Source organism: Mus caroli, unplaced genomic scaffold, assembly GCF_978045245.1.
Source record: "Mus caroli unplaced genomic scaffold, Mus_caroli_1 scaffold_12, whole genome shotgun sequence".
Lineage (NCBI taxonomy): Eukaryota > Metazoa > Chordata > Mammalia > Rodentia > Muridae > Mus > Mus caroli.
The window spans coordinates 27296089-27321034 of record NW_028227267.1 but is presented as its reverse complement, the minus strand read 5'-3'; the positions used below and the strand labels follow the sequence as shown (position 1 = coordinate 27321034).

The following is a 24946-nucleotide window of genomic DNA, read 5'->3' as shown; positions in this document are numbered from 1 at the left end:
GTCCCACACAATTCTAAGGAGGAGAGAGAGAGGCGATTTAGAATTAAGCCACTGTTTCTGGAAGGATAAACTGGTATTTTGATCCCCTTCCACACACACCCACACACTCTCTACCAACTCCTCCCTGGACTGCTCTCCTGGGCTGCATTACCTGGGCTCCTGACTCTGAGCCTGACTGAGACCAGTCAGAGAGAAGGAAGATGCTGGCTGGAAGCTGAAGAGGTAGCTATTTTCTCAGCAGCTTCCCCATTGTGGATGGTTTAGATGTGGGCATGTTTCTTGGATGATGGCGGCAGCTTCTGTCCCTTGACTCTTCCACAGCCGCAGCTCCAGGAGACAGGGATCTTATGTCCCTCTGAGATATCTAGAGAGATAATAGTTGCTGTAATTCCTGATGATTAGTGTCCCACTGTCTGTTATTGTTTGCCCCTGTGAATGGTCCCTTTCTGAGCTCTCTGGTTTCCACCAGGAATTGCTGATAGCCTGAATATGTGTAAGATGACACAGCCTGTTGGGTGTAGCTTCCTCTGGTGACCCACAAGCCAGGTCTATAAGAGTCTGGATGAACAAGGCTCTGCTATGACTGGGAGGACTCAGCGTGTGCAGGATCTGTGGGTACAGTATACAGTACAAAAACTCAGATCTGCGAGCTGAAGTATGAGGCAGCGGAGACAGGATGGACGACCACCCTTTGGATGTTTGAGACAGACATGAGACAGCAGTCTCTGTATTTAGCCATCCAGAGTAAACATTTTAAAAAGAGCACTGGTGTTTGCTAAGTTGGCAATCAGTATTTGAAAAATCAGCTTTCCTCGACTTGATGATTCAGCCAGCAGGTCCTTTGCCAGACTGGGTCGCTGAGCAAATTCTGCTTGGAAAATTAGTTCACTCCTGTTAAAGCCAGATTCTCTCTGACCCAGGGAAGACTAGACTTGGCCTGCTGGCTCAGGATAGGTTTGCCTGGGTATCTGTGTTCAAGGGTTGCTCCCCTGGAGTGTCTTCCAAGATGGGGCAATGGAGGGCAGACCCCTCACCTGAGGTATCTTCAGTCTCAAGCAGGCGAGGAAAGCTGCTACCCAGTGACACAGAATCTGTCATGGTTAGGAGAATCTTTGGCTAGAAAGGTATCCATTCTCAGGAGTCTAGAGGAGCACAGAAGACCTCTCAGGACACTCAGGGTGGCTTGGGAGAATAGGGAACAGGTCACAGTTGGAGCTGAATGACCAGTAAAACTGGACCAGGGCCAGAGCCATTGGGTCAGGGACCTAAGTCCATCTCTGGATGGTTTGGCCTCTCCTAGTCCCTCGACTTTTCCTGACATTTGGGGGTGTGTGTGTCTGGGCAAAGGGTAGTCGAGTGACATCACTGGAGTGCTCACCCAGAGACGCTGTCCTAGGAAGGGCAGTGTTCCTGGGCAGCAGGGCCTGAAGGGCAGGGGAAAGGAACAGCACCTTGGGCTGTGTGGGCTGACTTTTGACAAGGGTCTGTTGGGGCTAGTGAGCTTCAGAGAGGAGAACCAAGCTGAGAACGAAGGGTTTATAGGGAGGGGTCCAGAGGCCATTCTAAAGCTGGCAGGGGAATAGCAAGAGAGGACCCTTATGAGAGTAGGGGTCACATGCACTCTCAATGGAAACAGGGCCTTTGATGGTTCCAAAAGTATCTCCGTGCATTTTGAAGCACCCCCCCCCCATCAGTACACTCCTTTCCCAGCCTAACACCCCAAGTGGAAGGAACACTCTGGAACTTTGTCTTGAGTGGGGAAAGATAGGAAGATAGGGAGGACTGGACTTACTTGAGTTCCAGGGACCTCAGTTTCATGGTCATTTTTGCAGCCATGAGAGTATGTGTGTATGTATATATACATATGTGTATACACACACACACATACACACACATATATCTCCAGTTGTACGAGTAGCAAAAATCACATATTTGTATTCTTTTCTCTCTTTTAAAAAGGTCTTTGTGTGTATGTACGTTGTGTGTATGAATGCAACAGGCATGTGTGTGCTGTGACACATGTGTGGTCAGAGGACAACATAGGGCACCAGCCCTCACTGGCCACCTTGTTTGAGACGGAGTCTCTTATTTTTCCCCACTGTACATACCAGGCTAGACAGTCCGCAAGCATCCTGTGGTTCTCCCGCCTCGCCTCTGCCTCCCATCTTCCTGGACTGGTTGTAGGATTATGGATACTCCCTACTGAAGCCGGCTTTATGCAGATCCTGGGGATTTGAACTCAGGCCCTTCGGTTTATGTGGCAAGTGCTCTGCCCACTGAGTCATCATTTTCCCTGCCTTCTATTTCTTAAGAAGGGCTCTTCCAAGTCACCTGTCTGTCCACGTCTGCCCCAAGGAGATAGCAATGATATGGATGGGGCTTGGCCATGTGACTGGAGGTCCTGCTGCCCATAGCACCCTTTAACCATAGTCCAGGGCCTGCCAATACCACACAGGAATGTGGGAGGGCCTCAGCTCTAAAGGGCATGGGGTATGAGGGCCCTTGGTCTGGTAAACACTAATTAAGTCCTGTCATACCTAGCAGGGCAGGTTTGAGGGATGAGAGAGGCTTCACAGGGAGGAGACGTTAGCCATAGTCTAGATTATGTAAATGGGGACATTGGATGACCTTCTGGCCCTGGCCCTATGTCAGTGGAGTCCATATCCCTCATCTCTTTAGCATCAAGGGGTCTAACATCCCAGCTGAGCCTTGGTCCCCTGCCGTAGTGAGCAGGGCCTACTGTCTAGAGGAATTTCTTGGATGAGCAGGAGGGAACAGGTATTTGCAAGAGCCTGTGTACTTGACCCACTGACTATCAATGACACAGCCAGGAAGGCATAGCTATCCCATTTTATAGATGAAGAAACTGAGGCTTTGTTTGAACTAGTGATTAAGGGAGGTAATATGTGGAATGTGGCTTGAGGAATCTCTGCCTATCCTGAGTAATGAGGGAGGTAGCCTGACCCTCTGTATCTGACACACCAGGAAACTGTAGAACTGCTCCTAGGGGGAATTCTAGTTAAGACAAGTGGCGATGGGGTCTTCTGCCTCATTGTCTAGGATGTGGGGAGTGAAGTGGCTACTGTTAAACTCACAGACTTCCCTAGAAGCTGCCCTCCCAGGGTACAAAGCGGCCAGCATGCCCCCATGTGCTGGCTGCCCCAGTCCTGGGTAGCCCGGGAGCTAAGATGAGTGAAAATCAGCTGACTGAGCCAGGATGACCACATGGGTCAATGCTGGGCCCTCCAGACGGTCAGGCAACACTCCGAGCCCCCTGTCTAGGGGTGACTACTCGGCTGTTCTGCTGGGGCAGGGTCCTTGGCAATGGGACCACTTGTGTCTGGCCTCAGTGGTGCTTTGGTGCTAGGCTTTAAAAGCCTGACTAGGCCACAGTCAGGACTCTTGACAGGCACCCCAGAGGTCTTGACATCATGCACACAGCAGTGCCCAGATTTAGAGAGCCTAGATCCCAGCTAGGACCTGGCAGAACTATTGTTCCCAAGTGCTATCTTCTCGAAGAACATTTGAGCTCCTTGCCCTGGAGACCAGACCTGTTCAGAGCTGACCTCTCTGGTTCTGCCTTTTATCTCTGCTTCGCAGGGTCCTTGAAGAGGGGGTAGTGGGTGGGGGCTCATTGAAAGAAAGCTTGTGCACAGTGATGGGCTAGCCCCACCCAGGCTCTGACCTGACTCATCTGCTCAGCCCACTACTGGCTAGGTAAGGGCTTGGTGCCCTGGAGCCTGGCAGGCTGTGGTAGGCATATATAAAAAGCACGTTCTTCCAGTCTGAGGAGCAAGCTTTACCTGTCACTGTCTGCTGCCGTACGATGCTGGGAGGCCTGGGGAAGCTGGCGGCCGAGGGCCTGGCCCACCGCACAGAGAAAGCCACTGAGGGAGCAGGTAAGGCCCTGGGCTTTCTATCTGCCCAGAAGTTGGCAGCACACTCCTCCCTCTGGGTCTGTTGAGAACTGATTCCAGCAGGCAGGCAAGGGTCTTTGGATAGGCTAAGGGCCATCAGGAAACTTGACCTGCTGGCCCCACCAGGAGATAGCAAAGTCGGAGGCACAGATGCTGGGGTAGTTGCTCAGAAAAGAGTCACTCTTGGGGCATCCTTTCCACTAGGGATTTGCTTCATGACCCAGGCTGAACTTGCTTGGAGGTCAGGAGGAGGCCAAACCCGGGGGGGGGGGGGGTGTGAGGGAGGATCCAGGAGGCCAGCAGGAACCGGTGGCTTGGGTCCTTCTTTCTGGAAGCCTAGAGTGCCTTTTATGTCAGTATTGCTTATTTCAGGGCCTGAGGCTGTAGCTCGGTGGTGGAACATTTGTCTATGCAAGGCCCTGGATTTTTGCAAGAACCCTAAAGCAAAACGAAACAAAACTCCTGCCTAGTTTGATCAGTTTATGCAAAAATCTAGGAGGGTGGATTTTCATTTTCACCATGCTTTAAAGCTTCAAAGGTTCTTTTATTATGAAACCATGGAGGCTGATCCTGCTCAAAGTCTAAAAGGACATTTCCATTTCTTCCAAGAACCTAGAACAGGGTTCTGCCGGCCAAGGCCTGCCGGTACATGGTCGTATGACTCCTACTTCAGGACACAGATAAACACCTGAATCAAGTTGGCAGTCTCTTTGGACATGGCTGCGGAAGACACATCAGCACTTACTTCATTCTTAGCCCAGCAGCTGGATCTGACCCTCTTCTTCTTTGTTTTTGTTTTTGTTTTTTGATTATTTATTTTATGTATATGAGTACACTGTAGCTGTCTTCAGGCACATCAGAAGACGGCGTCAGATCCCATTACAGATGGTTGTGAGCCACCATGTGGTTGCAGGGAATTGAACTCGGGACTTCTGGAAAGAGCAGCCAGTGCTCTTAACCACTGAGCCATTTCTCCAGCCCCTTGACACTCTTCTTATTCTTTCAGCCTTCTTAGTTGTAAGGGACACAGCAGAGGAAGGTGGTATTAGAAGCAGTTCTGGCTCTGAAATTAGGGTTCAAGCATGCTCCCACAAAACCTCCCAGAACCTGGAGGTAATTAGGGGTACCCTCTTCCAGGAAGGGCTGCCTTGAGGAGCTTAGCTTCTCTGAGGATGTCCAGGTGTGGCTGAAGCAGGACAACCAGCTCTTCCTAGCTAACAAACTAGCTAACTAACTAGCTAACAAGCTAGCTAACTAACTAATTGACCATCAAACCTACTTTGACTCAGGCCTCCAGTTGGCAGAGGCTCTTCTAGGTATCATACCTTTCCTGGCTGAGGGGAGGGGCATGGAGGGCTCTGTACATCTCCAGCAGCCAGGGGTCTTGAGGGGCTATGAAGAGAGGCAGCTAGGGGCTCTTTTAAGTTGTCTGTCATGACTGGGGGCAGCATGCCAGAGTCTTATTAGACAATAAGAGGCATCCAGGCCATCGTGAGGGAAGCGGGCTTACATATACCTTCACTCTGAATTTGTCCTTTCTTTCCAGTTCACGCAGTGGAAGAGGTGGTGAGCGAGGTGGTGGGCCACGCCAAGGAGGTTGGAGAGAAGGGTAAGGCTGAGGTTGCTTGGAGATGGGAGATGGAGAACATGTAAGAAGGAGAGAAGCAGGGAAGGAAAGGACTGAGGGCTGCATGTAGGTTTACAGTAGACCTAAGTGGTTGTGTCCCCAGAATGGGAACAGAAGTAAGTAGGGAGGGAGAGAATGAAGTAGGCAGGCAGGGAGCCAGGGAGGGAGGGAGGAAGCCCTTGTGTTAGTGTTAATCCTTTTCTTGCTCAACTAGACCAAGCCCTGCCCCAGATGTAGCACCCTCTCAGCTGGGATGCAATTATCTGTACATTCTCCCCATATGCAATTATCTGTAGGCTGTACCTTGTGTTAGGGCTCCATCCAGGCTGTTTTCTCTGCTGAATGTTAAGAAGACAATACCGCAAAAAAGTGACGTGGCAATCATGTATTTAAATATGTATTTACTTAAAACTTTACTCTGTATGTGTTACGCCACGAATAGAACAGTGTACCTAACATGTCACCTCCACTCTCTACAACCAGCGGAGTCCAGCTGGACGAAGGGCTTACACTTAAATATATGAATATATTAAACAGTTAGGCTGTAATTCTTTAAGCTAAACAGCTAGAATGAAATGTCAGGAATTCATCGGCTCATAAACAGCAGAACTCGCTGTTTCTGAGGCCAGTGGAGGAGCTTGCCTAGGCTCCCAGAAACTGGGAGAACGAGGCAGGAAGATTGTGAGCTTGAGGCTAGCCTGGGTTACATAGCAAGCATCAGTCCAGCCTGAACTATAGAGCAAGACCCTCACTCAAGACCAAAGAGGCAAAATAAGGAAAAGAAAGAACTGTGTTGCTCTGGGCCTTGAAGTCTGGAACCCCCAGTGGCAGCAGAGGAGCGCCCAGTGAAGTTGCCTCCTGGCTCATATATGGTACCTTTCTGTCATGTCCTCACATGGCAGAACTAGCTTGCTCTCCTGGGTGTTGCCCCTCTTGCTCTGCCTACCCATCCCACTAAGCTAACCAGAGCCACGCCTCCCACCTCGTCATGGGAAGATTGTGAGGAGGATTACAGCATGGACTTTTGGGAACACGAAGAATCAGTGTCATAGAGATGTTAGTACAATCTTGGAGAAGGGAAGCTCTTTTTCACTGAGATTAAAAACAAAACAAAACAAAACACAAAACCCAAAACATCCCAGTAGTCATAAAGAAAATATTAGATAAGTTTGTCAATATGAAACTTTATTACTTTACATAGGAGGGGTGGGGGTGGGGGAATGCAAGAAGCAAAGCAAACCGGAAGTTAAGTCAAAAGAAAGGCTACAGCCTGTGAGAAAATAACAGAAACAATAATCTAATGTAGCAATCAACATAAAAATAGTCAAAGAATACCAACCTGTCGTTTCCAGAGGTGTGAGTAGCCAGTATACCCATGAGCTGTTAGTGATGCCTCATTCAAATATTAAGAGACGGTTTGAAAGCTGGCGGGTGGGGTGAGGGTGGGGGTTAGAATGATGGAAGCACTTTGTCCTTTGTGTGTGGGGGGAGGTGCTGTTGCAGAGTTGACCCCATAAGATGGCCTCACCTCACAGGCCTCTCCTGCTGGAAGCCCACAATTTTCTTTCTTTTTTATTCTGTTCTTCTCCAATAGCCATTAATGACGCCCTAAAGAAAGCCCAAGAATCAGGAGACAGGGTGGTGAAGGAGGTCACTGAGAAGGTCACCCACACCATCACTGATGCTGTTACCCATGCGGCAGAAGGCCTGGGAAGACTGGGACAGTGAGCCTGCCTACCAGCATGGCTGGCCCTTCCTGAAGGTCAATAAAGAGTGTGAAACGTGAACAGAGTCCTGTTTGGATGGAATCGCTAGGCAAATGGTTTTTGTCGTGTTTGTTTTGGACACAAGGTCTTATGTGGGACTGGTTGTCTGGAACTCACTTGCTGTGTAGCCGAGTTACCTTGAACTCTTGCTCTGTTTGCTTGCCACCATCCTGAGTGTGGGACTATGGACAAATGCCACCAGGACTAAATGGTTTTTTTTTTTTTAACTGGAAATGCTGCACACTGCCAGCTTCCCTTTGCTGTAGGAGGCATCCAACACACCTGCCTGTTGTGGTAACTTCTCACCCCAATAAGCCCGTATATGAAACACACAACCCGGTTATTATATTTATAAGTTATATGCCTAGACTGGGCAGATCTATCACTATATTAATTTATTTCCCAGCTATGAGACCCCTTGCTATTTGCAGCTCCTCTGGGCCATGTGGTTCTGCTCCATCTTCCTCCATTTCCTCTCCTGCTCCCACTCTCTAAGACCTCCAGCCCCACCTTTCCCTTCTACTGCCCAATCACAAGCTCGAGCCTTTATTCAAACGGCGGCACCAGTGCAACCCACAACACCTGTCAGCTCTTGAGTCAGATGAGGAATTATCATTATAGCAAACAGTGTGTGTGTGTGTGTTTATGTTCTGAGACAGGGTCTCTCACTGGCCTGCAACTAGCTGAGGAGACCGGGCAGGCTGGCCAGCAAACCCCAGGGATCTGCCTGCTTCCACCTCTGCAGCACTGGGGAGACAAGCAGGCATCAGCAGCATGGTGCTTTATGGGGTGGGTGCTGAGGACAAATACCCTCAGATGTTCAGCATGCTCTTTACCTAGCCTGTCCCTCTCACCGACTCCACCCCCAGCCTATGCTGCAGGTGTGTAGAGGTATACAGGTGTTGAGAAGGCAAAGAGCACACTCACTGGAGCATCCTTTGGTTTTCCTTGCAATGGAAGATCAGGACCAACACCAACGGGGATTTAGAGCATAGCTGGACTGGTTGCTCTGAAAGGCATGTATGCCTGATGGTACCCGAGCCAGTTGTTGAGGAAGTCTGTTTGTTTCTGGAGGCTCCTGTTGGACTCCACTTGGAGACCTGTGGCCAAGACATAGGCAGTGGTCCTCCTTCCTCTCATGAGTGACTCAGTACCTTACAGCTTAAATATATGTGAGCCTGGATGTGAATGCACAGCCCTGGAATATCCATACTCAGGAGACAAGGCAGGGATGAGGTCAAGCCTCAGCTATACAGTGAGCCTGAGGTCAGCCTGGGCTACATAAGACCCTGTCAACAAAATAAAAAAACAAACGTACAATTTCCAGCCAGCTAGTGTTGTACTTATTTTGGTTTGGCTCCTGAAGACTTCTGAATTTCCCCAATCCAAACCCAAGCTTGGAGGGCTCAGGACACTATGAGGAGAGACACAAACCAGAAAGGTGCCAAAGGGAAAACACACCCACTATGGCATGCGGCATGCTCAGGGCAGCAAGAGCAGGATAGCAAGAGGAACACACCCGGTAACTAGATACCTGTGCGGTCTGAGAAATGCGGCTGTGCTTGGAAGGCTACCAACCATCCTTGGCTAAAAAGAACACCTATCCAGGAGAGGGAACATTCCACGTGGCTACAGAGGAGGAAGGGCTGGGGATGTAGCCCGTTGGGACAGTGCTTGCCTAAGACCGGGCGAGGCTCACCCAGGCTTGAAAGGACAACCAGGGGAATGTAAATATACTACGTCAACTAAGTAAGTTCCTAAGTCCACATGCAGAGCAAGTTCACTTTTCTTTCTTTTTTTTTTTTTTTTTTTGAAGTTAATGACAATTTTATTTTTTATTTTTTTTTAAATTTTTAATATTTTTATTACATATTTTCCTCAATTACATTTCCAATGCTATCCCAAAAGTCCCCCATAGCGCCCCCCACTTCCCTACCCACCCATTCCCATTCTTTTGGCCCTCACTTTTCACTTCATAAAACAAATGACATATAAGAAAAGCATAGCTGGGCAGTGGTGGCGCACGTCTTTAATCCCAGCACTTGGGAGACCGAGGCAGGCGGATTTCTGAGTCTGAGGCCAGCCTGGTCTACAGTGTGATGATACAGAGAAACCCTGTCTCGAGAAACAAACAAAAACAAAACAAAACAATCTGTGGGAATATGAGCAATTCTTTAGCACTGTATATTTCTCTGATGTTTGATTTTTAAGAGGAAACTAATGCAGCTGTTTTAAAATGCAGTTGTGGGGCTGGTGAGATGGCTCAGTGGGTAAGAGCACCCGACTGCTCTTCCGAAGGTCCGGAGTTCAAATCCCAGCAACCACATGGTGGCTCACAACCATCTGTAACAAGATCTGACTCCCTCTTCTGGAGTGTCTGAAGACGGCTACAGTGTACTTACATATAATAAATAAATAAATCTTTAAAAAAAAAATAAATAAAATGCAGTTGTGGAGGGCAATACTATCTTCTTTCAGATTGTTCTCTACTGCAGTGCTGCTGAGCGTCCCCCCTTGGGAAGAGTGACTGAGCAGCATCTGGAAGCAGAGCACTGCTTACACTCAGGGTAGACTCTGAGCAGGACAGCTGCCTAACAGGCTACAGAGGCAGGCTTGCACGGGCAAACTTGCATGACAAATCTCATGTGAACTAGACCACAGGCCGTGAGTTAGAGAAACAGTGACATCGTTCTACCTTAGATGGGTAGTGATGGCTCAGTAGATAAAAGGCTTGCCGAGCAAGCCTGATGACCTGAATTCAATCCCCGGAACCCATGTAAAAGCACGGGGATAGAACAAACTCCACAAAGTTGTTCTCTGACCTCTGCAAGCACACCATGGCATGTGCGTTCCCTTGCCCCACAGTAACAATAAAATATTTAAAAAATTGTCCAATCTCCAAAAATAGTCAAAAGTGTTGCCTACACCTTAATTCACCCCCCACATGGCCATTTCCTAAATAAGCACTTTTTCTGTCTTTCATTTTCTCCTATGTGTAGTTGGCAATGTGGGGTATGAAGTCACTGTTATCAAAATAATGGTTGTGTCAGCAAAAACAGTGTGGTGTAGTGTTCAGCTTGTCTCATCTTAGCTCATCCTCTGCTCCCCTGGTTCCACCGCAGCCTAGAAACCTAGCTAGGGGCTATTACAGTGAATGTTCATAGCCCCGAAATTCTAGCACTATAAAGGTCCAAGTACGGTTCCCAGATGTTCAAGGCCAGACTGAGCTATAAGAGTCAAGACCCTGTCTCAAAAAGGCAGGGAGACCTAAGGGCTAGGGGTGTAGCTCAGGGATAGAGTACTTGTTAGCATGTGCTAGCTCCTGAGTTTCATTTAGAGCACCACAAAAGACAAGCAGATCCCTGATCTAGAGACTTGCCATTTTATGGCTGGGCCACACGCAATAGGAAGGAACACCCATGCCAGGTTGTCTTTATTTCTTTCGATGAGCAGCTCATTTTACCCTAAAACTCTTCATTGGGGGCAGCTGCCAAAACCACTCAGATGTCATCCTTTAAGTCGGTGGCTGCTGTTTGGAGAAAAAATAGAAACTTCAGTGGGAAAGCTGGGGAATGCTAGGTCTGCAAGGTTGGCACACTTGTGGGATTTTCTGGGATCTAGAGACCCCCTGTGCAGGACTGTGCACAGACTAAGGACAGACCTGAGAAAACCCAGGTCCCTCTGAGGGTTTGGGCCCGATGGTTGAAGACGATCTTCGGCCTGCACATAGCATTCCTTGGCAATGAAGCCTTACTAGCTCTAGACTAAAGAAGTCTTTCTAATGACTGACCACCAAGCTGAGTAAGTAGAAATGTCAGTGACACATACGACAGACTTCAGGAGCAGTCAGAAAGGTCATTAGACAACGGTATGAACAGTCTGATGGAGCTGGCCTCTGGTCCCCAGGAGCACTACTGCATGTTTCAGTACTTTGAAGATGTCCCAGGCAGGGTGCAGTTCAGAGCCAGGGTACTTGCAAGTACACCACTAGCCGCTGTTCCTAGAGCTTAGTGTTAGGTGTGTGGGTGTTTTTGCCTGTATGTGTGTACATCATGAGTGTGCCTGGTACCCCTAGAAGCCAGAGGTGGGAGTTAGTTGTAAGCCATCACGTGGGTCTTCTGAACAGCTAGTGTTCTTAACCACTGAGCCATCTGCAGCCTGTTCTTTGGATCCCCAATTCCATAATCTTTGCTTCCCTCGCCTCACAGGAAGTTACTATAGCTTTTAGGGTTGATTAAAGCTGCTGGCCATGCAGCGCGCTGTGAGGCTACTTGAACACACAATCCTAATCTTTAGCATAAAAGGTCTCCTCGGCCTAACATAATGTTCTTCCGCTGGCCACAGGATTAGATGGTAGCTGTGAGGGCTGAGGATTCCCTGGATTTTCTGAGCCTTTCTTAGTAACCCAGACAGTGCTTGCTTGACAGCCGTTTCCCTCTGGCTCCACAGATATTCAGTGGCACTGTTACTGTCACTGGTACGCACCTGGAGACACCTAGCATCTCTGGCACTTGCACAGAAGCAAAGCTGGTTTCTTTCTTTCTTTCTTTTTTTTTTTTTTTTTTTTTTTTTGGTTTTTTGAAGACAGGGTTTCTCTGTGTAGCCCAGCTGTCCTGGAACTCACTCTGTAGACCAGGCTGGCCTCGAACTCAGAGATCCGCCTGCCTCTACCTCCCAAGTGCTGGGATTAAAGGCGTGCGCCACCACGCCCGGCGCAAAACTGTTTTTTTTTTTTTTTATTTATTATATGTAAGTACACTGTAGCTGTCTTCAGACACTCCAGAAGAGGGAGTCAGATCTCGTTAAGGATGGTTGTGAGCCACCATGTGGTTGCTGGGATTTGAACTCTGGACCTTCGGAAGAGCAGTCGGGTGCTCTTAGCCACTGAGCCATCTCACCAGCCCGCAAAACTGTTTTCTTGAGCTGTCTCTTTTCTTCCTAAATTAGCTCTTACGGACTGAACCCATTTGGTCACGTATAAGTACCTGAAGGTAGATGTGTAAGCAAACATCCACAAAGAAGTAGTTAGGCGGGCTGGAGAGAGAAGAGCACTCGTTGCTCTTCCAGTGGTCATGAGTTCAATTCCCAGCAACCACATGGTGGCTCACAATCACCTGTAATGGGATCTGCTGTCTTCTTCTGGTGTGTCAGCGACAGTGCACTCATATACATAAGTAAGTAGTTAGGCAAGTTAGCTGTGGCATAGCTGAGGATGACTGAGCTCTTGATCCTTCTGCCCTACCTCCCTATGCTAAGATTAAGGTGTGTGTGGCACGGAGGACTGAACCTAAGCACTGTACCACCCCGTCAGGTAATCACTCTTTTCTGTACCGTTTTCCCCTTTCCCTAACAAGGTGTCACACAGGCTATGGTAGCTGTGTGGTTGAGGGTGACCCTGACTTCAAGGCCCCCACCACCCATGTGCTGGAATTAGGATGCTTCTGTTCTAAGTAATGGGCCTCACTCTAGCTTACCCCATCCCATCCTCAGTCTGCCCGCCATCCCTTCCTCGTCCCCTGTCCCTTGGTTCTAATCTGCTCTCACCTCCCCACACCACTCCAGCTTAGAAAATGCCATTCACCCTCTCCTTGTCCCACATGTTCCCACTTCTTTCATGCCATTTACACATGCATGTGCATATATATTATACAGAAATTACATATTATATATAATATAGAAATGTAAATCAGTGTGCAAGTGTTTTTAAATAAAAAATACAACTACTGTGTGATCCACTCTAGGGACACCCAAGGAAGTCTAAGTGGACACACCAGAGACACTTGCGAATCCATAGCCATCCATATAGAACTTCTAATCTGAAAAAACTTCCATGCTTTTATTTCTAAGATACCAGAAAAAGGCACACTGGAGCAAGAAGCAGGGGGATCAGGTGTTCAAGGGTAGCCTCAGCTAATAACTTTGAAGGCAGCCTGGGTTATGTAAGACCTTGTTTCAAACAAAAAGTGCCAGAAATCACAACAGTACATTAGCTTTACACACGACAGCCTCTTTCCCAAGAAGATAAAAAAAATTCCAGGAATAAAATTCGAGGAGCTCGTTAACAGAAAGCAGTGACATAGACAGCTATGAAAATTTCTGAGCCTCAATTACCGTTTTATATTTACTAACAGATTATCAGATATGAAAACACGGAAAAGAAACATACATTTTGGAAAAGGTAGACTTTTAATAACTGCTTTTATCACCAAGTTAATCATGCAGTTACAAAGTAGTTAGAAATTTCTGAAAGGGTACTGTTAAAAAAAAGCGTTCATCCTTATATAAATAATGTCTGGTACTTCTGTGGGACATTCCTGTTCAAAAGCCCTGGCCACTAACTCCCCAAACAAAAGTCAAGCCCAGGCAGGCAGTCTCTAGCCTGCTGCTGGTGAAGCGGTGAGCAGAATGCAAAGCCTTGGAAGGGGACACACAGGTTGAGCCTGGCCACACTGGCTGCGCTCGAAGCCTGCCAGACTCCAAACAGGGAGCCCAAATCTTTTTTTTCTGGGACACTATTTGAATTATGGTTCAATTACTCAACAGAATAGACCTTCAAATGGGAAGAACAAGTAGTTTTCGTGGTAAAGTGGTTACTGTACTCTCTGGACTGCATTACCAGTTCCCAAGAGTCCCTTGTCCCTTGCAGGTATGAGGAGAGCGCCCCATAGTGCTACTTTACTTCTGCTGGACAATGATGCAGGGCCAATAAGCTACAAGTGATACTGTTTTATATTATAAAAAACTAGCTTCTTCCATTTCTTCTATTTTAGGTGTTCACTGCTTGAGTAAAGGTTAGGCTTAAGTGGTTGAAGGCAATTTTATTACAGCAGCATGTACTGGTTTATTCTGAGAGAAAAAATACATGAGACATAGCTTTTATTTTTGTTTGCAACTTAGAAAACTGAGTTATTTTGTTGATGTAAAACAGCAATAACTCATTTGAGGACCATGCCACATTTGGAAATGCCACACACCTACTTCTTATATGTGTTGGAGTTCCCAGACATGTCAAGAAGTGACTGACTGCTCCTGACTCCTTCCCTGGCAACAGCACTGACCCTGCTGGGAGGGGCCCAGAGCAAGACAGCACAGGAGCAAGACTTTATCTAAAAGCAAAACACCTAACTGGCTTGGATACGCGTGATTCCTACTTTACACCGTCAGCTTGTACATGATCCTCTAACTTAATCTCTTTCTCTGAAGGGGCTGATTCCAACTGACTTGTTCAGAACAGTGTCCGTTAACTAATGAGTCACAAGAACAGGTTTCTATGGTTACATGTAAACTTGTGACAGGTCTGCAGAAATTATAGGTGAAGAGGAGGTAAAGAAGTCGGCTGTGAGCTGTCTATGTGAAGGTCACACCAGCTTCATTGTACACCTTGAAGACTTTCTCGATAGCATTGACATAGGCAGCTGTTCTCAGGTCCAATCCCAGGTTATACTTCATGGCTGTGCGCATAATTTGCTGGAACAAAGGGGAAAAGGCAGTGAGACCACCTGACTGAGTAGCAGGCTATTAACACAAGGTGCATCTGAGTCCTGGTCATCTGCCCCATGAGCAGGTAACAGGTAAAACACAGATGGCCAAAGACAAAAGACCACAACAGCAGCAATGTTTCTAGCAGGAAGGACTAAGTCTCTGGACTTAATGTAAGTTGCTACTGTCCAGGGAACAGCAAGAACTTACTCCTCAGAACTACGGATGTTGAGTGGTTTCTCTGCCGGTTAACTTTTCTGTTATCGATTATCTGTAATGAGCTCAGCTAAATAACCAGAAATAGGGAAGTGGGAACACTCTACAATTCCAATGATGACATCTCCGCAGCCTTATGACTATGCTGCAGGCTGATAAACTGTATACTTTAAAAGATGATTATAGTTCTTCATTTGGTGTACTGTGTGCTCTGTGCACGTACACTCCCATGTGCCAATATGCTTGTCCGTGAGAGAGTTGGTTCTCTCCTTCTACTATGTGAGTCCCAAGGACTGAACTTAGTCGACTTGGTGGCAAGTGTTTTTATCCACAGAGCCATCTTGCCAGCTCATTATAGCATTTTAATTATGTCAATTAAATAATATAAAAAACCCCAAAACTAGACCCCAAACGCCTCAGAAAAAAAAAAATCAAGCATAGTAGAACATGCTTATAATTCTAGCAGTAGGTAGGTAGAAGAGACAGAATAAAGAGTCTAATCGCAGTCTCAGATACTTAGGAAGTTCAAGGTCAGCCTTGGACACAGGAGATCCTGTTTTGAAATAAACCAAACAAGATCCACTAACAAGTGTCACCTTCTTCAGTAGGATCTGTGTATGCTGCTTCAACCTGGAGATCCAAGTGGACAGAATCTCATCAAGAAGAAACCAGCCTTGATCCTGACACATGGCAGAGGCAGAGAGATCTCTTTGTTTTCAAGACCAGCCTGGTTTACACTTAGAGTTCCAGAAAAGCCAAGGCTACATAGAGAGCGTCTGTCTCATATAAAGAAACAAAAAAACTGTATCCAAACTGTTACAGTTAAGGCTCCGATGTAAGAAAGTTCAAATGGTAAAAAATCAAAACCCCAAAATTCCTTATTTAAACCAGATTCTATAGTAATATCAGCTTTTGGGCTGTTAACTATTGATTAGCATTCTAGGTTGGCTAACTGCCTTCTTGGTAACAATAAACTGCCTCATTCAGCATGTTTCTTCCTAAAGCTTGGTAAATGCTTAAAATGTAGTCACCACCTGTGGCTAAAAAGGCACATGCTCTGCTGTGCACACACGGGACCAGTAACACAGTACTACAAAATGCAATCTGCCTGCTCCTATCAAGATAACACGGTTATCTGTGCTTCATGCTATTAACACAAAGGCAGCTACCATCTGTACACATACCCTGGCAGATCTCTCCATTGTGTAGGCCAAGCCAGAGTGCACAATGTCTTTCTCAGATGCACCCTGTGAGGAAAAAGAACATCAAGTTAACAAATACACATTTAAGTTATGCTTCGTGTCTTTGGAAGAATACCCAGGATCAGGCTGATATGCAGCTAATCAGAAAAGACATGTAATGTCTGTACTGTATCAATGTACACTAACGAGCTAGACAAAACACAGTCTTCAAAAGCAAGTTAGTTTTAATGATACTGACAACCACAAAACTGGTGAAGTAAGACCACATGAAAACAACCACAGAAAAGAAGCCAGAGGGCAGGCAGTAGTCAGATTAGCACGGTCCACTCCCGATGCTGTCCAAATTTGCTCACCACTCCTGCAGGTGAGCAGGGCCAGACAGAGAAAGGAGTTGGCTGAAGCTGTTGGCAGCTCTGGGAAGACCTTGCCTGTGGACTCACTAGCAGCTTCAAAGCTGGAGGGCCTTAAGATCTTTTTGTTGGGACAGTCTCAAGGTGTCTTCTGATGGGTGGGCACTGTGCAGCGTGTGGCAGTATCAGGCTGCCTATAGTTTGTCCAGGAAGTTGTCCAGCGCTGGGATGCCCTTTCAGGCCTTTGCACTTGAGGGTCTCAGCTACCACTTGGCTGGGGTGGCTGCTGTTGTCAAAAGGATCCCCAGGCAGGATCTGCCAGTAGTCAAACATACACTGGGGGAAGGCCTGGCCCTCGGTGTTGGATCGCAGATCAGCGGTGAAGCCAAAGGACTCATTGACAGGCAGGTATGCCTTGACCACAAACATGGGGGTACCAGCCACCTGGGACTCCTCAAACACATGGCCACCCTTCCTGTTCAGGACACCGTAGATGCCACCCACCACTTGCTCAGGACACTTGAGACTGTCCCACAGTGCTCCTCTAGAGACTGCTGGGGCCACCCTGACATCACTCAGCACTCACTTGCTACCAATTCTATTTATTTCAGAATTACAAGGCAGTGGGAATCTCTCTGCAGGCTGGACTGGCAGGCTGTGGGGTGGGTGGGACACGGCTCTTAACATTTTCAGAAGGAAACATGCAGATGTCCAAAAGTCTAAATAAATGCATTCAGAGGTTTATGGGGTCCATGGCCAATTGGAGCTCCCCCAGAGAGGGAGGTGGGGTAAGTGCCTCCAGGAAGGCAGGCAGCCTGCCTTAGACTTTGCAACCCAGCTGTGGGAATCATTGGAGTAATAAACTGCAGAGGTTGATCCATTAAAAAAAAAACGATCTTTTTGTTGTTACAGAGGCTATTCAATTGGTCTCTTGGCAGGGACTGCTAAAAAAAATAAGTCACCATTGCTCCTAATGTGCACAATACAGCTATATATCCTAAGGTGCCAGATGAAAACTTGAAGTAGGTTACCAAAAAAGTGTACTGCTCTGGCCCGGCACGTGGTGCATGCCGGTGAGTCCAGAACATGAGAAGTGGAGGGAAGAGGAACAGGACCTTGGCCACCTGTTGCAAATACCAGTTGTTTACACTGAATATCTTATAATTCATATTTCTACAACATTTGTGTACTCCTGGTTTTGTGTGTCAACTTGACTCAAGCTGGAGTTATCACAGAGAAAGGAGCTTCAGGTGAGGCAATGACTACATGAGATCCAGCTGTAAAGCATTTTCTCAATTACTGATCAAAAGGGGAGGGCCCATTGTGGGTGGTGCCATCCCTGGGCTGGTAGTCCTGGGTTCTATAAGAAAGCAAGCGGAGCAAGCCAGGGGAAGCAAGTCAGTAAGTAGCATCCTCCATGGCCTCTGCATCAGCTCCTGCTTCCTGCCATGCGTGAGTTACAGTCCTGCATCCTTTACTGATGAACAGCAATGTGGAAAGTGTAAGCTGAATAAACTCTCTCCTTCTCAACTTGCTTCTTGGTCATGATGTTTGTGCAGGAATAGAATCCCCGACTAAGACACTTGCATTATATTTGTTTTGATCCATAAAATTAGGGAGATAAAATAAACTTGCTAACGGCAGAATAGTGATGTTTCTCTTCCTCATTAATCAAACACTTGAGCAAAAATACTGTGTTCTGAGCATGTTTAGCCATTAGGGACACAGCAATGAAAAAATAAAGAGTGCTGTGTTTTTATAGAGTGTGCAGTGGATGTATGTGTGTGTCCATACATGCAACACATATATACAGACTTGGAACTAGGATGCTAAGCAGATGTGCAATTTTTGGACTTTTTTTTTTTTGAGACAGGGTCTCAGTAGCCCAGGCTGGCCTTAAATTCATATCAACCCTCTTATTTGTGCCTCCTGAGTTCTAGGATTACAGATTAAGTTTTCTTTGTAATGTATACACACTATTGATACACATTTCAAAGAACTGGTTATTTTTTGTAATCTCCTATTTTCACAGACTTCTGTCTCAGGGTTGCTTTTCAACCCTTCCTGATTATGCTAAGCCATGTGCTGTCTACAGAAAGCACCTGAGACAGAGTTACTTATCGCCACCCTTTTTAGAATGAAATGAATGGTGAGGCGTTGTCACATGACAGCATTATGGTTAACATCCTGATAATACTCCACTTAATCTACCTGGCTTGTCTGAAAGACAGGGCAGGGAGCTTGTGTAAAAGGCACTCTGGTGTTCCAACACTCACCGATATCCTGTCCTGGAACTCTGCTGTGGGGACCACGGGAATAGTTCCACCATGCTTTCCAAACTTTCTCTCTAAACTCTCTTGAACAGACACTGTGAAAAGCCAAAAAAATCAATGTAAGATACTGTTAATAGAACAGGGAAGAAATAAAGGGAGAACTTAAACGTTTCTCTAACCTATATATGTGTAACCCCAAAACCAGTGTATTAGACATCTGTACCTCTAATGTCATACAAGGGTTAATCATTAAATACCCAGCAAGGAGAACCTTGCCAAATTCCTATAGAAATGTGAATTTAGGTCACTGCCCTGTTTCCATAACACCCGTCACTAGGGTTTTCTTCCTCTGGCTTTGTTAAAAAGAAATGTTGAAGGAAGAGAAAGAACAGAGAGGAACATTCTCAGAGGGGCAGAGTACTGGGACACAGTTGGAGGTCTTGGCTTTATCTCAGCTGGATGACAAATTCTAACAGCTGAGTTTAATGTGGTCAAATAAAAAGTATTACCAGAGGACTCAAAAAAGGGTTTCTACACATGGTAGGTCTTCTGTAATTAGTGCAGAAAGAACTGGTCTCATTAGCATTTTCATAAATGTTAGCTACGACTTCTCTGAGAGCAACTAAAGACAGATCAGAAAGATCAGTGGTGCAGTTAATGTCTGAGAAGACTTCTTATAGTACTACTAATTGATAGATTATATGTGGTGAAAAGAACATTTTAAAAGTTTGACTATATAGCCGGGCGTGGTGGCGCATGCCTTTAATCCCAGCACTTGGGAGGCAGAGGCAGGCGGATTTCTGAGTTCGAGGCCAGCCTGGTCTACAAAGTGAGTTCCAGGACAGCCAGGGCTACACAGAGAAACCCTGTCTCGAAAAACCAAAAAAAAAAAAAAAAAAAAAGTTTGACTATAAACATTTGAGACCTAATAATATGTGGACCATTTATTTAAAAAATGTGTACTTTTGCTCTATGGCCCAGGAGGCACAACTGTTTTCTGTTCTTAGGCAAAGTCTCTAGGATTACCAGGAATAGATTTCCTAAGTGTGTTATGTTTTCCCAGTTCTTTCTTTGGCCCAAAGGACAATGTTTGGAGATAGACAAGATTTTACAAACTCACTGAGCAAGTGGTAGTTAGAGTCCCTTTCATATTTGAAGGTCAATCGGCCGTAGCTGACATGATTTAGATTCTTCAGCCACTCAAAGTAAGACACTGTTACTCCTCCAGCATTTAAGTAGAGATCCTATACAAAAAATGTGACACAGAAAAAAAATATATATAAAAGGATGACTTTAATAAAAACTGATCAGAACTCAGTGAACTCACACATCCACAGGTATGTGCATGAGACTATGTGCACACATGGAGGTCAGGGACAACTTCTGAGATTCAGGTTTCTCCTTCCACCATGTGGATCTCAGGGGCAGAATGCTGGACAAACTTAGTACCTTCAGCTTCTTAGCCATCTTGTCAGGTTTAGGAACTCAATTTTGATAAATACCAAGGTAGACTAAACAAGTGTGCTATGCCAACCTGACACAAGCTAAAGTCACCTGAGAGGAGGGGCCTCAGTTAAGAAAGCGCGTTCATAAAATGCAACTGTAGGCAAGCCTGCAGAGAGAGCAGTGGTTCTCACCCTTCCTAATGCTGCAACCCTTTAATACAGTTGCTCATGTTGTGATGACTCTCAACCCAAAATAACCATTTTTGTTGCTACTTTATAATTGTAATTTTGCTACTGTTATGATTTTTAGTGTAAATACATTTGGAGATAGATATTTGTCAAAGGGGTACCCACAGGTTGGAAAACACTACTATAGGGCCTTTTCTTAATTAGTGACTGATGGGGGAAGGGGCCAGTCCATTGTAAGTGGTGCCAACCCTGGGCTGGTGGTCCTGGGTTAGATAAAAAAGCTGGCTGTGTAAGCCGTGGGAGCCAGTAAACAGCATTCTTCCTTGGGCTCTGCATCAGCTTCTGCCTCCAGGTTCCTGCCCCTTCTTTTGAGGATGAACAGTGCTGTGAATGTTGCTTTGATCGCTGTGTTTCACCATAGCAACAGTAATCTTAGCTAAGATCAAACAGCACAAATGTATCTTAGAGATCACTGGATGATGCTGGTGATAGAGCTACCTTATTCTTACCGTGATCTCAGACTGAACTATCTGTTCACCAACCAGTGCACGCATGACGCCTCACCAGAAGATAGTCTGCCACTACCCAAAGGCAGCTTATTTCAGTTACGTGAGATTTTTCTTTCCTTTTCAGATGCTAACTGCAGAGAGAGCTCTTCAGGGTCTACATTCAGTCCTGATAACCCCTCGGCTTCACCCCAAACTCTGAACACGGTTACTTGCAGTAGCAAATCAAGAAAGAAAAAAGAAATGCTTCTGTGTGGGTATGTGAGTACGGGTGCCATAGAGGCCAGAAGAGGTGCTAGATTCCCTGAAGCTGGAGGTATAGGCAGGCTGTGATCTACCCAACGTTGGAGCTCTGAACTTGCACTATAGGTTTTAACTGCTGTGCCATCCCATCTCTCTAACCCTAAGTTTTCCTTTTTTCTTTTTCTTCCCCCAGTAAAATAGGAAGAGACATTCAAAATGCATAAAGTTAGCAAGGGTAACAAAACTTAAGAATATAAGTCTCCACAGGGGCTGGAGAGATGTCTTTGTGGTTAAGAGACCTGACTGCTCTTCCAGAGGTCTTGAGTTCAATTCCCAGCAACCACATGGTGGTTCACAACCATCTGTAATAGGATCTGATGCCCTCTTCTGGTGTGTCTGAAGACAGCTACAGTGTACTTATATAAATAAAATAAAATAAAAATAAAAATTCTTAAAAAAAATATAATGTAGAATTGTATTTTTAGCACAGTATACATTTAACATAACTAGACTTTCAGAGGGTTACATATACTCACGTTACTGATGGAAGCCAGAGAAGGTGTTCAGGACTACAAGAAAAGTGGCTGGCATATTATACTAACCATGCTTCCAGTTCTTTCTCTCTTTTTCTTGAGGTGCTGGGGATTGAACCTTGGACTTCATGTATGCTTAGGCAAGAGCCCTACCACCGAGACCTGGCCTCGGTCCTGTTGCCATTATATTTTTAAAAAGTAACTGAAAACTAGGAAGTTGCCACAACTGTTGCGTGGTGGTGGCACATGCCTTTAATTGCAATACTGGAGAGGCAGAAGTAAGTCGATTTTTTAGGTTCAGGCGAGCCTGTTTTACACAGAGTCTAACCCTGGGACCCTAACCTGAGATCCAGGACAGCCAGGGCTATACAAAGAAACCCTGTCTTGGAAGACAAAATAAAACAATACAAAAAAAGAATTTACTATAACTTGTCACACCAGTGGCTCATTTTCCTGCCGGTTTCTAGCAAAATAAATTATGAATCCCAGAACATATAAAACCTGAAGAACATAGGTGACTTACTGGAATAACCATGATGTTTCTTTCCAGGAAAATCTTATCAGCCTCTGGAGTGGTTGGCCCATTGGCACCTTCAGCAATTATCTGCGAGAGAATTTGGAACATGCACAGATGCTAGGGAAATACTCATAGGAAAGAGATGTATGTATGGGTAAAGAGCTAAAAGAAAGAACATCATTTTAGTTAAAATTAAATCACCGTACCAAGTGTATAAAATCGCCCTTTGTCTATTTCTCTAATTTTCTTGGCCATGTTTTGAAACTGGAGCTGGTGGTAGAGATCACTGGTAAGACACTCGATGCCCTCCCACACGGTTTTTACCTTGGCTTTGACTCTGGGTGCATTGGATTTGGTCAACTGCTTCTCGCTGGCTGCAGGAATCAGAATGTCACAGTCAGCCTCCAAGATGCTTCCTTCATAGACCTTGGCTTTGGGGAAGCCCAGAATTGATCCATGTTGCTGTAATTGATTGGGAATCAGAATTAATGGCTGACAACAGAGTTTAAATGTCAGCTTTAGTGTCTACTATACAAAGTCCGTTTTGTAAGAGCTCTTTGAAAACCAGGTATGGTGACTCATGTCCCTGTGTTAGGGATGCTGAAGCACGGAGAGTGCCGTGAATCTGAAACCAGGCTGGGCTGCCAGGGAATACAAGGCCAACAAAGCGTACACAGTAAGAGCATGTCTCAAAAACACCCTACCAATGCTTGTAAGGCAGAGGCTAACTAACTGACCCAAGCTTGAATTAAAACAAAACAAAACACCCAACCCCACCACTCAAAGATAAAACCAAAAGGGAGAAGAAATAAGACATAAGGTTTCTGCCACCAAGTCCGATGATCTGAGTTCAACCACCCAGGGCTGCACAGTAGGAGAAACAACTCCTGCAAGTTGCCCTCCGACCTTCATATGTACATGGTGGCACTACATAAATACAAGCAAATAATTTTTTTTTAAAGGGTGAGATGGCTCAGTGTTTGCCATCAAGCAATGGCCTGAATTTAAACTCTGGGACCCATATGGTAGGAGAGAACAGACTCTGCAGGTCTGACCTGCAGCTGGGTCTAACCCCCACCTGAATGCCACAGCACATGACTGTATCAGAATAACATACCAACTTGAAATCTTCCAGTTCTTTTGGGTCAATACCATCCGGATTCCATATACTGCCATCGGACTCCCCAACACCAACACATTTAGCACCAAAACGATGTAAATATCTCATAGAGTGCAGGCCCACGTTACCAAATCCCTGAGAAGAACAATTATGCATGATACCGACTTAGTGCAGATAGTATGAGTCATTTTGACCAACATAAATCCATATTCTACTAGTTTAGAAGCAAGTCTAAAAGAAGCAATGCTCTGGGACAGTAGATGGCTTAGATGGTAAAAGTACTTGCCACCAAGTGTCTTCTGATGATCTCAGTTTTATCCTAAGGACCCATACAGTGAAAGGGGAGAAGCAACTATCATCACTTGTCCTCTGGCCTCTGTGTGCTGTGACACACAGACACACTACATTTTTTTTTTTTAAAGCAGCAATATATTAGGCAGCTTTTTCAATAACAAATTTCTATGATCAAAAATATGAAGCCCAACTTTCTGTTACTTCTGAAACTGAGTCCTGGAGTAGTTTAGGACAACCATATCCACCTAGCCCAGTGGTCTTATGACTGTGTATAAAGGTATAGTGCTATTTTAAGGTAATAGCAAACCCAAATCTCGAAGTGAAATACATGCTAACAAGAGACAGACTTAGACCAATGTGAGAGTATTTCTGCATGCTTACTACTGCTTTATAGTTGAAGCCTTTTCCCCCTCTGAAGGCAATTTTATGCTTAAATGAGGACCAAAAGAAGTTGGTGACAGCCATGTTATTATCTAATATTAAGACACATTAAATTGGTCTAATTCTATGAATCATATCAAAGTTAAGGGGGAAAAAAAGCTTCAGTTTGAAAACAACCATTCTAAAAATGTAACGAATTCTCAAAGAGTCCAATGTTAGTGCTGAAAAAAATCTTTAAAACTGTAATGCATATCAGTTATTGTGAAAACAAAACCTGGGGCTGGTGAGATGGACAAGCAGATAAAAGCACTGTGTCAAGCCGAGGACCTGAACTGAATCCTTGGGATTACATGGTGGAAGGCCTGACCTGTTCTGACCTCCCCACCCTGCAGCATGTGTCTTCTCACATAAATAAATGTACACAGCAGACGGAATCAAAGCTTTTTTACCTGAACAACAAATGTCTTATCGCCAAAGCCTGGTGTCATTCCTAAAATGCTCATGTAAGAAGCCTCATTGATGAAGTTTTCAATTCCATGGAAGACACCCCGGCCAGTAGCGGAGATGCGCCCGTGGATGCCTCCTTGACTGATGGGTTTCCCAGTAACACAGGCATGTGCATTGATATCCTGTAAGAGAGGGCTAGAGATGTAGCTCACAAGTACAGTGCTTGTTTTCCTGAGTAAGGCTTGAGGTTCAACCCTGGTGCCATGTTAAAAAAAAAAAAATCCTGTGAGAGTAAAGAATCGCCATGTAAAGGAAGAACTGAGATCTCTTCTGGGACAGGTCACTGACCTTGAGCTTCTGAGTGCTGGACTACAGGCACATGCCACCACAGCCAACCCTAAGCTCTGTTTCTATGATCAAGCCAATACAACAGCACATCCT

General features: G+C 45.7%; 2 protein-coding genes across 4 annotated transcripts in view; one reads left to right on the top strand and one right to left on the bottom strand.

The window, feature by feature from the left end:
• Positions 1-186: 186 nt before the first annotated feature.
• Positions 187-7323, top strand: Fam25a (family with sequence similarity 25 member A). 3 transcript variants are annotated; one of them, XM_021182633.2, is made up of 4 exons: positions 187-222; positions 3785-3899; positions 5464-5526; positions 7139-7323. In XM_021182633.2, exons 2-4 carry the CDS (start codon positions 3827-3829, stop codon positions 7270-7272), a joined length of 270 nt encoding a protein of 89 aa, XP_021038292.1. In that variant the 5' UTR covers positions 187-222; positions 3785-3826; the 3' UTR covers positions 7273-7323. The 3 variants fall into 3 exon arrangements, with proteins under 3 accessions (XP_021038292.1, XP_021038291.1, XP_021038293.1); XM_021182632.2 differs by lacking the exon at positions 187-222 and having other exon boundaries at positions 3740-3899; XM_021182634.2 differs by lacking the exons at positions 187-222; positions 3785-3899 and adding an exon at positions 4942-5030.
• Positions 7324-13477: 6154 nt separating this feature from the next.
• Positions 13478-24946, bottom strand: part of Glud1 (glutamate dehydrogenase 1) — a 32984-nt gene continuing 21515 nt past the window's right edge. Inside the window, exons 6-13 of the mRNA XM_021182449.3 lie at positions 24508-24687; positions 23381-23518; positions 22588-22725; positions 22270-22350; positions 19951-20074; positions 18834-18925; positions 16190-16252; positions 13478-14777 (exon numbers count right to left, since the gene is read on the bottom strand). Coding sequence (XP_021038108.1) covers positions 14658-14777; positions 16190-16252; positions 18834-18925; positions 19951-20074; positions 22270-22350; positions 22588-22725; positions 23381-23518; positions 24508-24687 — 936 coding nt within the window. The 3' untranslated portion in view covers positions 13478-14657. The remainder of the gene's footprint in view (positions 14778-16189; positions 16253-18833; positions 18926-19950; positions 20075-22269; positions 22351-22587; positions 22726-23380; positions 23519-24507; positions 24688-24946) is intronic.